Source organism: Clupea harengus, chromosome 4, assembly GCF_900700415.2.
Source record: "Clupea harengus chromosome 4, Ch_v2.0.2, whole genome shotgun sequence".
In the NCBI taxonomy this organism is placed as follows: domain Eukaryota; kingdom Metazoa; phylum Chordata; class Actinopteri; order Clupeiformes; family Clupeidae; genus Clupea; species Clupea harengus.
Genome location: NC_045155.1, coordinates 3,125,089 through 3,137,950, shown reverse-complemented (window position 1 = coordinate 3,137,950; position 12,862 = coordinate 3,125,089). Strand labels below are relative to the sequence as shown.

General features: G+C 44.3%; 1 protein-coding gene across 2 annotated transcripts in view; it reads right to left on the bottom strand.

Moving 5' to 3' along the window:
- Positions 1–2,966: 2,966 nt before the first annotated feature.
- arhgap4a (Rho GTPase activating protein 4a) overlaps positions 2,967–12,862 on the bottom strand; it is a 20,307-nt gene continuing 10,411 nt past the window's right edge. Inside the window, exons 9-24 of one of the 2 annotated variants that reach the window (XM_031565801.2) lie at positions 12,305–12,406; positions 11,984–12,142; positions 11,163–11,247; positions 10,798–10,825; positions 10,398–10,506; positions 9,868–9,928; positions 9,514–9,591; positions 9,227–9,355; positions 8,692–8,797; positions 7,983–8,207; positions 7,549–7,604; positions 7,278–7,446; positions 7,000–7,074; positions 6,763–6,897; positions 5,954–6,032; positions 2,967–5,762 (exon numbers count right to left, since the gene is read on the bottom strand). In XM_031565801.2, the coding sequence (XP_031421661.1) occupies positions 5,580–5,762; positions 5,954–6,032; positions 6,763–6,897; positions 7,000–7,074; positions 7,278–7,446; positions 7,549–7,604; positions 7,983–8,207; positions 8,692–8,797; positions 9,227–9,355; positions 9,514–9,591; positions 9,868–9,928; positions 10,398–10,506; positions 10,798–10,825; positions 11,163–11,247; positions 11,984–12,142; positions 12,305–12,406 (1,779 nt within the window). In that variant the 3' untranslated portion in view covers positions 2,967–5,579. The remainder of the gene's footprint in view (positions 5,763–5,953; positions 6,033–6,762; positions 6,898–6,999; positions 7,075–7,277; positions 7,447–7,548; positions 7,605–7,982; positions 8,208–8,691; positions 8,798–9,226; positions 9,356–9,513; positions 9,592–9,867; positions 9,929–10,397; positions 10,507–10,797; positions 10,826–11,162; positions 11,248–11,983; positions 12,143–12,304; positions 12,407–12,862) is intronic. The other variant, XM_031565800.2, reaches the window with a different exon arrangement.

Below are 12,862 nucleotides of genomic sequence, written 5' to 3'. Positions count from 1 at the left end.
TCCAGGCCAGATCGGTTTCAGACTCTGCTGGGGAGAGCTGCACTCCATCTGCGGCTCAGACCACAGAGGTTTTTCGGCCGATGATGCCAGTCAGTAACTCAGCTCTTTGGCCTGTGTGTTCCAACAGCTGCACAAATTATTTTTGGAGGTTTGCAACTGACCAAAAAACGCAGTTACATCAAAGGCATTAGCCATATCTATATATAACGAACCTCTAGAGTGGAGTGAATGAGCGGCTGTCTGCAACTTGGCCCTGGGAGTCGGTCAAATGTGAAATACTGTTTTAATTTTGATAGTGGGGAAAGTATTCCCAACGATGCTGAGATAAATATGTCCTGGATTTTGTCAGATGGTATTTCCCAATGCAGGTGTGTGTGTTGTTTTTAAACAAATATATTCATACGGTTATTCATGGTGATGTTGATGCTGTATATTGAACTTCATGTCTCCAAGACATTACTCTATTTAGACTGTTGGAGCTTTTTTTCCCCCCATTCTGGCATCACAGTCCAGTAAACATCTGCATTAGCATGGTCTGGTGAAAAATGCCTCATTAAAAAAAAAAGAGGAGGAAAAAAAGAGACTGCTTCCTGCTGTAAATGTCTTCAGTCTTAAGCAGTATGGGTTTGTGGCCAGGCAATGGCTTTTGCTTGAACACGACAACCCAGAGTCATAAAAAATGAGTAGCCAAATACGGCAAATATTGTCAGACACAAAGCAAACACTGGGCCGCTTTTATTGAGGGCTTCTTGGGGGATTTTTACGAGCGAGATCATTTGGTTGCATCTGACAGCATGTTTGTCCCAGGGGTCGCTCCCTGGAACCAGGACTCCTGGAACAGCAGACACACGTCAGGCTCACTTGTCATGCTCCCATGGAAGTGGAAGGGGTTTGTTTCCAAGGGGTTCATCACAGTGAAAGCATCTGCTCTGGGTGCCAGTGTCGGGACGGGAGGATGTGAAAGAAAAAAAGAAAAACTTCAAATATGAATCAGTCCTTTGAGTATAATTGTATAAGCTCAGGTTGGCTCACATGTATGAACGCATGAAACCCCTCATCAACTCCACTCAATCAACAGGCCGCTCTCTAAGATCAAGCCAGGACACTGACACTGATGCTAATGAGCGCTAATAACACCACAAGACCACATTCAATGGGCCAGTCAGTAAACAAGTGCCATGCTGTCTCAGAGATAGATGGCTATTCAGCGCATGCAGGGAACGTAGTGAATTTGGTAAAAAACCTTCACAGCTGGCAAATGTCTGTGGCTCACACACACACACACCACACTTACCAACATTAGCATGATGGAGGGCAACACCACCAAAGTCTGGTCATAGGAATTTGATCCATGAAGCTATCCTCTATTGCTTTAGGTGAACAGCAGACACAAAAGTAGAGAGGAAGGAATGGGTTATGCAGAAAACCTGGAGCAAAGCCTCAGCCATAGGCACAGGTGCAGATGGAGACGTTGGGGTGGGCCAAATAGCTCGTCCACATGACGCTAATCAAGAGCAAAGACGGAAGGGAAAAAAAGACGTAATACATCAGGAAAGCAAAAGATGAATTCCACTGATGAGTTCAAACTGTGTCGCCCAGCTGTGATGTTCCAAAGGAACATTCCTTGATAACATACAGCAAACGAATAGGATATGAGGAGCAGAGGGACCCAAAGACTCAAAGGAGGCAGCCAGGAGCAGCAGGAGAAATGACAGGCCTTTGTGAATATTCTATGCCCGTTCCCAAGCTGACACACACTGTGAAGTTGGCTATTCTGGCCACGCTGAAATCTTTATGCATTTTTCATAGGGTAAGGTCGAGACAGAGGCTGAAGTGACAGACAAATGTGTTTATGCACGAATAAACTACACAGCGTTAGTTTCCATTAAGCGACCGGTACGCCCGGGACAGCCGCTGTTTTTTCTGCAGAGATCAGGTGTGTGCTGGTATGCCCACCAGGCTTTAAAAAACACAACACAAAGAAAAGATTAGCCTTCAGCCCACCACACTTGAGTAATGTTTATCCCCTCAGTCAAGAGCAATATTCCCTACCTTTCAGATGTGTTTATTTTTCCCCCACCTTTTCTAAGGCAGCGCTTTACTTCGTAATGAGCATGTAATGAGTTACAACTTTGGGTATTAAGCTGACCTCAGACATCTACTCACAGATAGCCAAGTGATCGGAAAATACCCCGTAATAGCCACTGAACCTCACCCCGAGGCTATAATGTGTTAACTGAAGCCGCTTAATATGTTTGTATTGACAACGCATGGCAATATTGGAAGCTCAGCTGCAAGAATTACTTGAACTTAATTTAATCTTAGCTACTTTAATAGCTAAAGACCAACGTGCAGGAGGAAATCTTTTGAAATATTGTACACCCTGCCAGAACAAATTAGCCATCAGCAACAATAAAGCAAGAAAGGGAACTCCAAATGTGCTCAGGCTGCGTTTTGTTTTCACTGTCCTTCACAGTTCAGTTTCAAAGGACATTTGGCACGCAGTCCTTCATATTCATACACGGAGAAGCTTAAGCGTTGAAAGCCAGCGGACGTGTTATGTTAACCTTGGAGAAACATGAGCATGCATAAATGTAAACAGGATGTAAAGGAGCTTATAGAGGGGAGCGATGGAGAGCCCAGTATGAGCTCCATCCCCGTTTATTTGTTCATTCCTCTCCCGTTCCCTAATCCACTTATCACAGAGCCTAGGCAACGGCCCAGTCCCTCTCTTTAGCGGCTTTTGTTAGTTTAAGACATCTTCCAGAGATATGGGGGAAGGGGGTGGGGAGTGGCAGTGATATTTGAGTGACAGACACAGAAGAGGGGATGCCGGTATACTATTGTGTGGTTAGTACGTAATTTCCTGCTTCTTTATCTCTGGAAAATCTGTGTGTTTTTTACAGGTGTTTGTAACCCCCCATTCATTTTTTCCCTTCTGTGAGGCGCATTGTGTTACCTCCTGGTATGAAATGCGCCGTACAAATAAAGTTTGATTTGATTCGATTTATTGTGTAGATGGAACTTTTTGAAAACATGGCTGAAATCTGAGAAGTCACGTGGATACCTTTCTTTATATTTATGTCCTGGATCATCTTCCAGGTGCACAAGGAGAGACTGTCGAAGAACACCATAATCACAGTCTGGGGAGGAGGGTTTCGTGAGTTGGCTTGAATCTTGTTTACAGGCTGAAGGGCCCCGTTCATGCTCCCGAGTGTTCATATGGGAGCACTTGCATGAAGTGGAGGGAAACTCAGTTTGTGAGTTAGCTCCAAGTGAGGAGGTAAATCAGACACACACATAACAGACTGATACCAACCGATGTGTTACACTATGAGGGATTGGGGATCTGGATGACGAACGCTGCATGAAGATCCATATAAATGGATTTACACTGCCCCTCTGTGCTCGTTTGAGAGAATTACAACGTATTCTGGGCTCAGCATGGAACTACTAGTTCTGTTCAGACTGTATCTCTGTCCCTTCTTCACTGGGGTCATAGTCTGTCCATGCTCAGGTGTTCAGTGTACTGCCAGTGGGTAAGCTTCAGGGAGTAGTTTAGGTCATGTCCATGAAGCAATGTCATTTAAGTGGCTAACGCAGTTTGGCTGTTGTCGAGATGTTCTGGGAAGGTTCTGTATTTGGGTGTTTTATAAGAACCTATTCCGAAAAAGTAATGGAAAACTGAGCATAAATTCATATAGCCTTTTGCAAGGGTGAGTATCTTATGGTGCTAATTTACTAGGCTTAAAGTCTCTATTAAGCTTTGCACTGCCCTGCGCTGTCCATGACGTGAGCTATGAGCTAACCCAATCACTCTCAACACAAAGGCTCATCAGGCGCCACTTTCGGCCAGTGGCACTGTGACAACATGTTTCCAGACAATAATGAATGCGGTTGGCTAAATAACAGCTGGCTGGTCAAGATGGCAACAAATTATGAAATTATCCAAAGGGATTTTGAAATTACGAAATTACACGAAGGGATGGTACATAAATAAATGAAAAAAAGAAATGCCTTTTGGATGGTTATTGTCAGCAACTGTGCAATAAAATGTGAAGTTGATGGAAATTACATTTTTATTCTTTTCTTCCCAAAATGGAGGAGCAATGTGCTTGTGAATGACAGCATATTGGCTTTAGCTGCTAACCTAGTCAAACCCCACTCAGCAGCCTCATCCAGAAAGCCTTAATCCCACTTTGATGGGGAAAGTGGCACGATAATTTAATCCAGGCTTGATAGGAGAGGGTTGTCAGAAGCAAATTTGGTATTTTTCTCATCAGTTTTTTTATTTTAGGCTCTGATACTTGCTGTCATAAGTCAGAGGGTTGGTGTTGTATGACCTATGTTGTGTATGTTATTGTTTTCCATGTGCTGTTTTAAAACCCATTGTTGTATTGTATATTTTGCAGTTATTCCGTTTTAGGAGAAAATTGGAGGTTAACTGTGTAACAAATAAACAATTAAATGGTAAACTTACTTTGAAATTCCCAAGAAGACCCATGAAAAAATGTAAAACTCTTTTGCCATCGAATTGACTGTCCAACAATATTCAACTGGCATTGCAGTGAAGTGAATTCATAGGCAAGTATAATCCACTTGAGTCCTTTACATGTACAAATTCACAAAACAGACCACGCTGAACCGAAATATCTTTTCTGTGACGTAGAATCAGCAGGTGGTTTTTACAAAGGTGTCAGTGGGCTACATGCAAATATAAATACCAGTTTATTTCATATTTTCATTTTACACACAATTTCCACATAACTAAATCCCATCAGAAAAGATTGCATAAGACCAGCACATGGTACTGGGAGTTGTAAATCACAACTGAATATTCATTAAGTGGTGATGTAAAAAAAAAAAAAGACTGCAGAGATGAGATGATCTGACTGGGATGTTCTCCTAGTGTCTGAGACTGGAGTAACCATACATGAGGTGCCAGTGTGCTGGGCCTGAGACAGAGCAACATAACCACTACTGATGTGCTCAGCATAGCCTCCATATCACCAGGCGTCTTGATTACCGGCTGCTCAACAGAGCCTTGAATTAACACAAGGAAGCTGTCTGCAGCATCTGAAAAGGTGTTACAACCAGCCCAGCCTTCGTCTGTGTCTGAGACTTTGAATGCAGTGGGGAAAAAAAACCCGTCCTCCCATTGATGTAGTTGTCTGAGCCAGCAGTAGGACTAGTACTCTACAGTCTTAGCACGGTGTCTCAGTTGTCAGTACACAGAGACCACCACAAGGTGTCGGTCAAGGGATGAGTCCACTCTGATCACCCCTTAGACAAATCTACTGCGCACACAGACAAAAAAAAAAAAAAAAAAAAGCTTACAGGAAGCCTCCAGATCAGTCCAGTCCGTACAGCCGAACAAATGAAACAGTCATACTGTGCATATTAATCAGTCTATGGAAGTAAAAAAAGGGGAGTTTAAGTTCCCTTTTCTTGATGCCTGTATGCAAATGTGTGCTCCTCTTTTAGGAGGGTTTATTTACTCCCCTCTACTTCTTACTTCCTCTGTTGAGCTAAAGCAAAGGGCTATCTGCTCAGCTGATCTTTTCCTTTCCGGCCAAAGCCTATCCTCTTCTGAGGTGTCTGAGACGGTGACTGGGAAGAGGAGGAGGAGGAGGAGGAGGAGGAGGAGGAGGAGGGGGGGGGACCTTAGATCCAGACGAAGAGGAATTGGAGATGGAGGGATCAAGGTGGGGGTGCCGGGAGAGGAGCTCGTGGAAGACATTGTTCATCTGCTGACACACCACCTGTGTGTGTGTGTGTGTGTGTGTGTGTGTGTGTGTGTGTGTGTGTGTGTGTGTGTGTGTGTGTGAGAGAGAGAGAGAAAGAGAAAGAGAGGGGGATAGAACAAAAGATGTGATGGGCATATAACTGGCTGTTATGGAGGATGAGATATTACTGTTATTTTAAAACACAAGTTTGAAAACGGAGCGCTCACTTTGTCCACCTTAACGACCCTGTTGTCGAGACTGCCTGGCTGTCCCAGGTCTTCTACAGCAGACTTTCTGCCCTGTGCTCTTAAAGCCAAGACAAAGAGACCTATGTCACACTCCAGACCGTGACCACACAAGAATGATCAGCAGCCATGTCTGTTTTTCCCACAACTCACAACAGCTTCACAGAAAAACATGAAAGAACGTCTTGTTTCAAAATAGAGAAACAGGGACTGGGTCACATCATGTGACATAAATGCTGAACTGCTGCTTATTTGGGGGGGGGGGGGGGGGGGTTGAACAGCAGCGGTTGCACACACTGCAAAAATTGGAATCTTAGTAAGATGAAATATCTTAAATCAAGGCAATATAACAAGATGTCTGACAAGATATTTTTTCTTACCAGGCATTTTTTAATGTTAGAGCATTTCACTTGCTTCAAGCGTTTCAGTCCTTAATTATCTTAATAAGGTATTATAACTTGTTACTGACATTGTATTACTGGTTCTGAGCAAGTTAATGCTTTAAACTAGTTTGATCACCACTGACAAGTACAAAACTGCTTTGCCAAAGTCAGTTGTACAGGTTTTTAGTCTGGCCACACTAGTTTTAAGATATATTTGGGTTATTTTTTTAGAAACAAGTCAAATTTTCCTGTTCTGTTGGCAGATCATTTTGCTTATTTTAAGTAATATATCCCCCATTCTATTACTTTTTTTCCTTGTTTTTGAATTTTTGCAGTGCAGCACAACTAGTGCTGGTAGAAAGGTAACCAAGACATATTTAAATAACCAAAGTAAACGTAAACACGTACTGCAAGAACTTGCGATAGGCATCAGGGGACTTTACTGGCAGGATTATGCGGGCCTTTGGCAACTGCAGGGACGCCTTTCCACCATGGACGCCGCCGACCCCGAGTGACCCCGCTCGCTCACGGCTGGCTTTGAGACTGCGTGACAGAACAGAAGGGATGGTGAGGTTTCAGGGTCCAGGGGTTGGACACATACACTGCGGAACTGTCGACAGCACTGTGTATGGGGTTCTGCAGTACCGAAAGCTTTGGTCCACCTCCTCAAGGTCTCCAGTGCTGTTCCTCTTCTCAGATAGTGCTTTAGTATCCTCAAGACTGTTACATCGGAAAGAGCAAGACGGAGGGGGGAGAGAGAGGGAGGGAGAAACTGTTTTCAGAGTTAGTGACGGATAAGAGTCCAGAGGATATAAAGCACATCAATGACACACAAACCCCAACCAACAAATTGGCCTGAGACTCAAGCTAAATCACAGGTAATATGAAGGAGAGCAGGTGTGAAGAGGCCGATCCGGTCTTACCCAGTGATGCTGATGTACTTGTGTGGTATGAGACCCTTGACGCCATTGGATTCACCCCGCCACCATTCGTCTGAGGGCTTACAGTGGAGGAGGAGGCGCTCGCCCTTCTTGAAGGACAGCTCGGTGGATGAACGGGCAGTGTAGTCAAAAAGTGCAACAGCTTCCAGGTCTGACAAACAAGCAGTCAGTGAACAGACCATGAGTAAGTACCCCTCGACAATCAAGAAGAACAATCTCTTAGGTAAATATGACAACGTGTACTCCATCTTACCCTCTTTCACTGAAGGGCTGTCAAGGTCCCCTTCTCCCTCATCCACATTTGGCTCACTGTGGGCAGATGACACACACACACACACACACACGCTCTTGTCTTTTAGTCATTCAGTGTACAGCATTTAATCTCCATTGCCTTCTTGTTACAGATAAATCAACTCATTAAAAGATAAAACCTCATTATCCTTCATGGCACACTATTTTTGTTCTATCATTCTGTCAGAGATTATTTGTATGTTATATCTCCTGTAGGCCATAGCAATAAGTGTCAAAGCCCAGGTTAGTAGGAACATATAGACACCTGCAGGGCTATGTGTATGCAGGGGTGTGTGTAAATACAGGTGTGAACTGTAGGTGTGATGGAGGTGTGTTTATCTGGTGCGAGCGAGCGAGCTGACTGTGGTGCCGTGGTGTGTAAACGGCTGCCCTCACCAGTCATCCAGCTCCAGGGTCATGCACTTCTCGTAGGCTTTGCCTGGCAGCTCGGTCTGCCCGGGGAAGATGCTCTCGGGCTGCAGGATGATGCTCTTCACCAGGGCGTTGATCAGCTGCAGGGTGGAGGCGTCCCCGGCCTCCGGGCCACGGATGAGGCTGGGCCCGAAGCACACGGCCAGGTTGTAGGGCTGCATCATGTTCTCGTCGCTGTACTGCGTCACGCTGCAGGGGGGGGGAGGCACAGACAAGCTGGGGGGGTCAGGGGTCAGGGGTCAGGGGTCAGGCCTCAGTGTGGGAAGTGATGTCTCAAAGCAGACCAGACTGCAGAAGGGCTCAGAAAGGCAACATCCTCTCCCATTTCGCAAACCATCTGTATTTAGCAGTATAACAGTTCCTACGCCAGAAAGGAGAACTTCTGTAGTAAAATGATCTGACTTATGGCAGAGGTGAGGCAAATGCTTGGCACCTGTTTGGCAGAGCCAGGGTTTGTGACCCATGCAAGAGAACCTATGCTTAGATGTCTGCTCAGATGTTTGTGCGCGCCGATACGCATCATCTGTGCATTTCTCGACACGTTTATGCTTAACTATGTGACTTTAGGCGTTTAACCACAGGTTGAGGCTTGGGTGTGTGTGTGTGGTGCGGGCATGTGGTTCATGCTCACTGGATGACACAGAGAGAATAAATCAGGTTCTGATGTACTCACTGATTAAGGAATGCAAAGAGGTATCTCATGACCACGAGGAGTGGCTTGGGGTAGGAAGATACGACGGCCTTGATCTGCACACATTTCTCTGACTCATTCTCAATTGCTTCATAGGAGGAGATTAAAAATAGAGATTTAAAAACAGTGATTTACAGAGAACATCAAAGCCACAGTGTAAGAAAGGTGTTACATACCCACATTATCAATCAAACATTATTCAAATTATCTTAAAAAAAAAAAAAAAAAACAGGAAGGATTAAGAAAGGGCAAAACAATGAAACCACACATTTGAATTTCTTCATGAATGAGAAAACCACATTGACATCCAAATGTAATTCTGTCATTGCTTTTCATGTCTGTGCTGAAATGAGACGCTGTAGCTAATCCGCAGAAGTGGAACTAAACGGAGTGAGCTGAGTGACACATTAGTCAGTGAGGCCTCATGTGGAGGCAGTGAAGGGTGTGTGTGTGTGTGTGTGTGTGTGTGTGTGTGTGTGTAACCCTGTGTGTTGCGTGGGTGTGTGGCGAGCCTTACAGACACACTCCATCAGCTGGCTGAAGCTCTCCTCCGGGAACAGCGGCTGCTCCAGACCTCTGAAGTACAGTTTCAACACGCCGCCCACAGAGTCAATGTCTGACGCGCCGTCAGCCAGCGGGTCGTCACCTACACACACACACACACACACACACACACACACAGACACAGACACGCACATGTGGGGCGGGGGTAGAGAGAGTTGACAAGACAGATATACAGTGAATAGATACTGAACTAACTATTTTGATAGTTAGATAGAAAGTGTTTTGAGTGAACATGCATACCACTTTCAAAGGCATCCCTCAAGGAGTTTATTTCCAGCTGCAGCCCAGGCACACGGAATATACCCTCATGATGCAAACCTAACAGGGGGGTGGGGGGGTGTATGGGTATGTGGAGGGGGGTGATGGACAGGGTAAAAAGCAGAAGCAAAGAGATGGAGATTATCCAGACCCATGATACAACAGAGGAGAGGAAGAGAGAATAAATGAGGAAGAGGACAAACAAACAGACAGGGGAAGAGTGGCACAGATGCAGATGAGAGAACTATGTAACTGGATAACTGGTAATGTGACACACTTCCTTCAACACTAACTTAAAAACATCAACACAGGACAGATCCGTCAGGGCATATTTACCGTTCAGGTTGATGAAACGAATGCAACTCTTCACCACAATAGGGATGTCCTGCTTGGAGGCCTGGGTGAGAGAAAATGGAAGATGGCAGGCTGCAACTATTTTAGGAAACAGCATATAGTCTATGAAAGACAAATGCTGGGGTGTTTTCTTGACATTCATTCATACATGTCTAATAATACTCTCTATGGTACAATGGATTTTTTTAATTCCATGTTTATCTCTATGTTACTTAGCAGGGACATTCAAAATGAACCGGACTCAACATTAAACCTCCAAGCCACAGCGGTTGATTCCCCACAAAGAACTCCATACCAGCGGTGCAGATGGGATTTTTTAACTGGGGGGGGGGACGCTAACATCGCCTAATCAGCTGTGCAGTTATTAAGTGATGATTGTCGCCTTACGTAGGGAGAGTGGTGGGGACGGATCGGGGTCACTATGAATCTGGGGGGGGGGGGGTATGTCCCCCCCCCGTCCCCAGTGCTATCTGCGCCCCTGCTCCATACTGTCACAACACGCAGTAGTGTACCTCGATGAAGGAGCACAGGTTCCCGGTGAAGAGTTTCTGGTTGACTTGGGCTCCAGGATGACTCCTCCGGTTACCCCGCTGGTGTCTCAGAGACTTTCTGGTGCGTGCGCTGACGGACAAATCACAGACACAGGTGTGACCGACACACACTCATATTCTCATGAGGAAATGCCTCGGTGACACAGGAATGTGTTGACTTTATTAGCCGCAGCGCTAACCTACTTGTAAATGGCTAAACTTGTCCTCCACTTTTTCTCTTTTTTTTTTAAACATCTAGTGTCTGAACCATTTGAAGTACCACATAGAACATTGTATTCCATGAGCAAGCTAAATCTAATGTTATGTGTGGGCTGTTTTTTTTTTATCAAGGTGAATACAAAAGCAGAGAAGGTTTGTTTACCTGACGTTGTTCCCGCCATTAGCCTTGACTGTTGAAAGAGAGAGGAAATAAAGAGAAATAATTGGCTTAGCATGAAGTTAGCAGAAACAGTAACAATGAGATGTAAGAATGAGGAACAACTGTGGCTGACAGAACAAATAAAAAAAAAATGGAATTTCCATGCATTTTAAGTGATTTGTGAAACACAAGAAAACTCTATGCCTGCAGTGCTGTACAGAAAGCACAGAGTAGTGTATGTACGGAGAGCTGAGCTTTCAGATAAGAGACAGAACACAGCAAGACAAAACAGTAACATTGAGAAAAATCCCAGAAGGTCATGGCTGTGTTAGCGTGCTACTGCGTTAGCACCACAACTGTAACGCTACCTTTCTGTAACGCCACTCGCAGGAGGTCATGCTTCGCTTGGAGTTTGGATATCATGGAGGTGTAATTAAGTTGATCCTTCACTTTCTGAAACAGGAGTTATATTGCAGCCATTAAGATGTCTCTTGAATTTGCAGTTCTTTACTCTACCAGGAACGTCTGTACATTTAGATATGAATGTGGGGACAACATGAAATATCCTTTACCTGTGTATTACTAACAACTATAATCTAATAAATTCAGCCAGGAAGCAGGAAATCAGGTGTGAGGTGATTGGTTCAACACATAAATACATCCTAGGGTGAACCAGTCCTCCAGCATACATGCGCTCACATATCAAAGCAGATATCAAGACCAAACCTACTAGTAAAACTTTATGAGAGTTTTCCTAACTGAAATATAACCCTTCACATAAAGTCATATAACTGATCAGATACAAAAATAATATGTGTTTTATTACAATTATGAAACACTTGTTCTCCTGCTCTCCTATGGCACTAGATGCTGACCCCTGCTCCCTACCCTCCACTACATGACTCATTCCGCACAGCTTTTTTTTACTAAAATGTTCTGTTTGTTTGTTTGTTTGATCATCTGTCTTCCTATTTTTTTTGTTGTTGTTTTGTTTTGTTTGTCTTTGCCCTATGTAAAGTGTCTGAGTTTCTAGAAAAGCGCTAAATAAAAATAAAGTATTATTATTAGTATTATTATATTAACCCAAGATGGTCACTTCACAAAGTTCAAGAAAAGCCTATCTATGGCAGAAAGGTTAACAAGGTTAAACAAAGGTTATCAATAATGTGGAAAGGTCACCCCCACTCACTGTGAAGTAGAACATCTCCGTTTCTTGCAGATTGGCTCTGCGTTTGGCTAAATTAGGCTCCTGGGTCTGGCTGGCTGTGTGGTCCTGGAGGGCACCCAGGTCCTCATCGCCAGTAAAACTGAGCATGGCGGAGCGGGCCTCGTCTAGCGTCTTAGTGATCTGGCCAAAACAGAGCAGGGACAAATGTAAATGTACCACACAGTAACTATATGTGCTGTGGTTAAATAAAACTGAAGGACATACGATATGATGAGTTTAAAAATGGATCATGTTAAAGAGCCAGTAAGAGATGCATTGAAGTTGCATGTAGTTTGTGGGTACCGCTGCTGTGTCCTTGGTGAATGAGTCGAGTCTGGACTCCATCTGTTGGAAACGAGTTTCCAGCTCATCCTGAATGTCACACTCTGCCCTGACCTCACTCTCCTGGACAGAGACACACACAGAGACAGCGTCAGCCAAAAAAAAAAAAAAAACACAAAACACTCACTCTCTCTCTCACACACACACACACAATCAGTTACAAAACACAAACACAGACATCAGCCATAACACACTCACTCACAGCCCAGCCACAACAGAACACTAGACTATGGAGACAGGTGTAAATGCAGACGAAGACACCATGAGATGGCTGAAAAACAAAACAAGCTACAGAGAGAAAGACCAATATGTAAAAAAAAAAGAGCAAGAGAATCAGATAAACAGGCATCATGACAGACAGCAGTGGTAATCAATCAATCAATCAATCAATCAATCAATCAATCCCGAAGTCGCTTTACAGAGTCCAGAGTCCAGAGTCCAGAGTAGTCATTCATACACAGTCATACGCGTGGTGGTAAGCTACATCAGTAGCCACAGCTGCCCTGGGGCAGACTGACA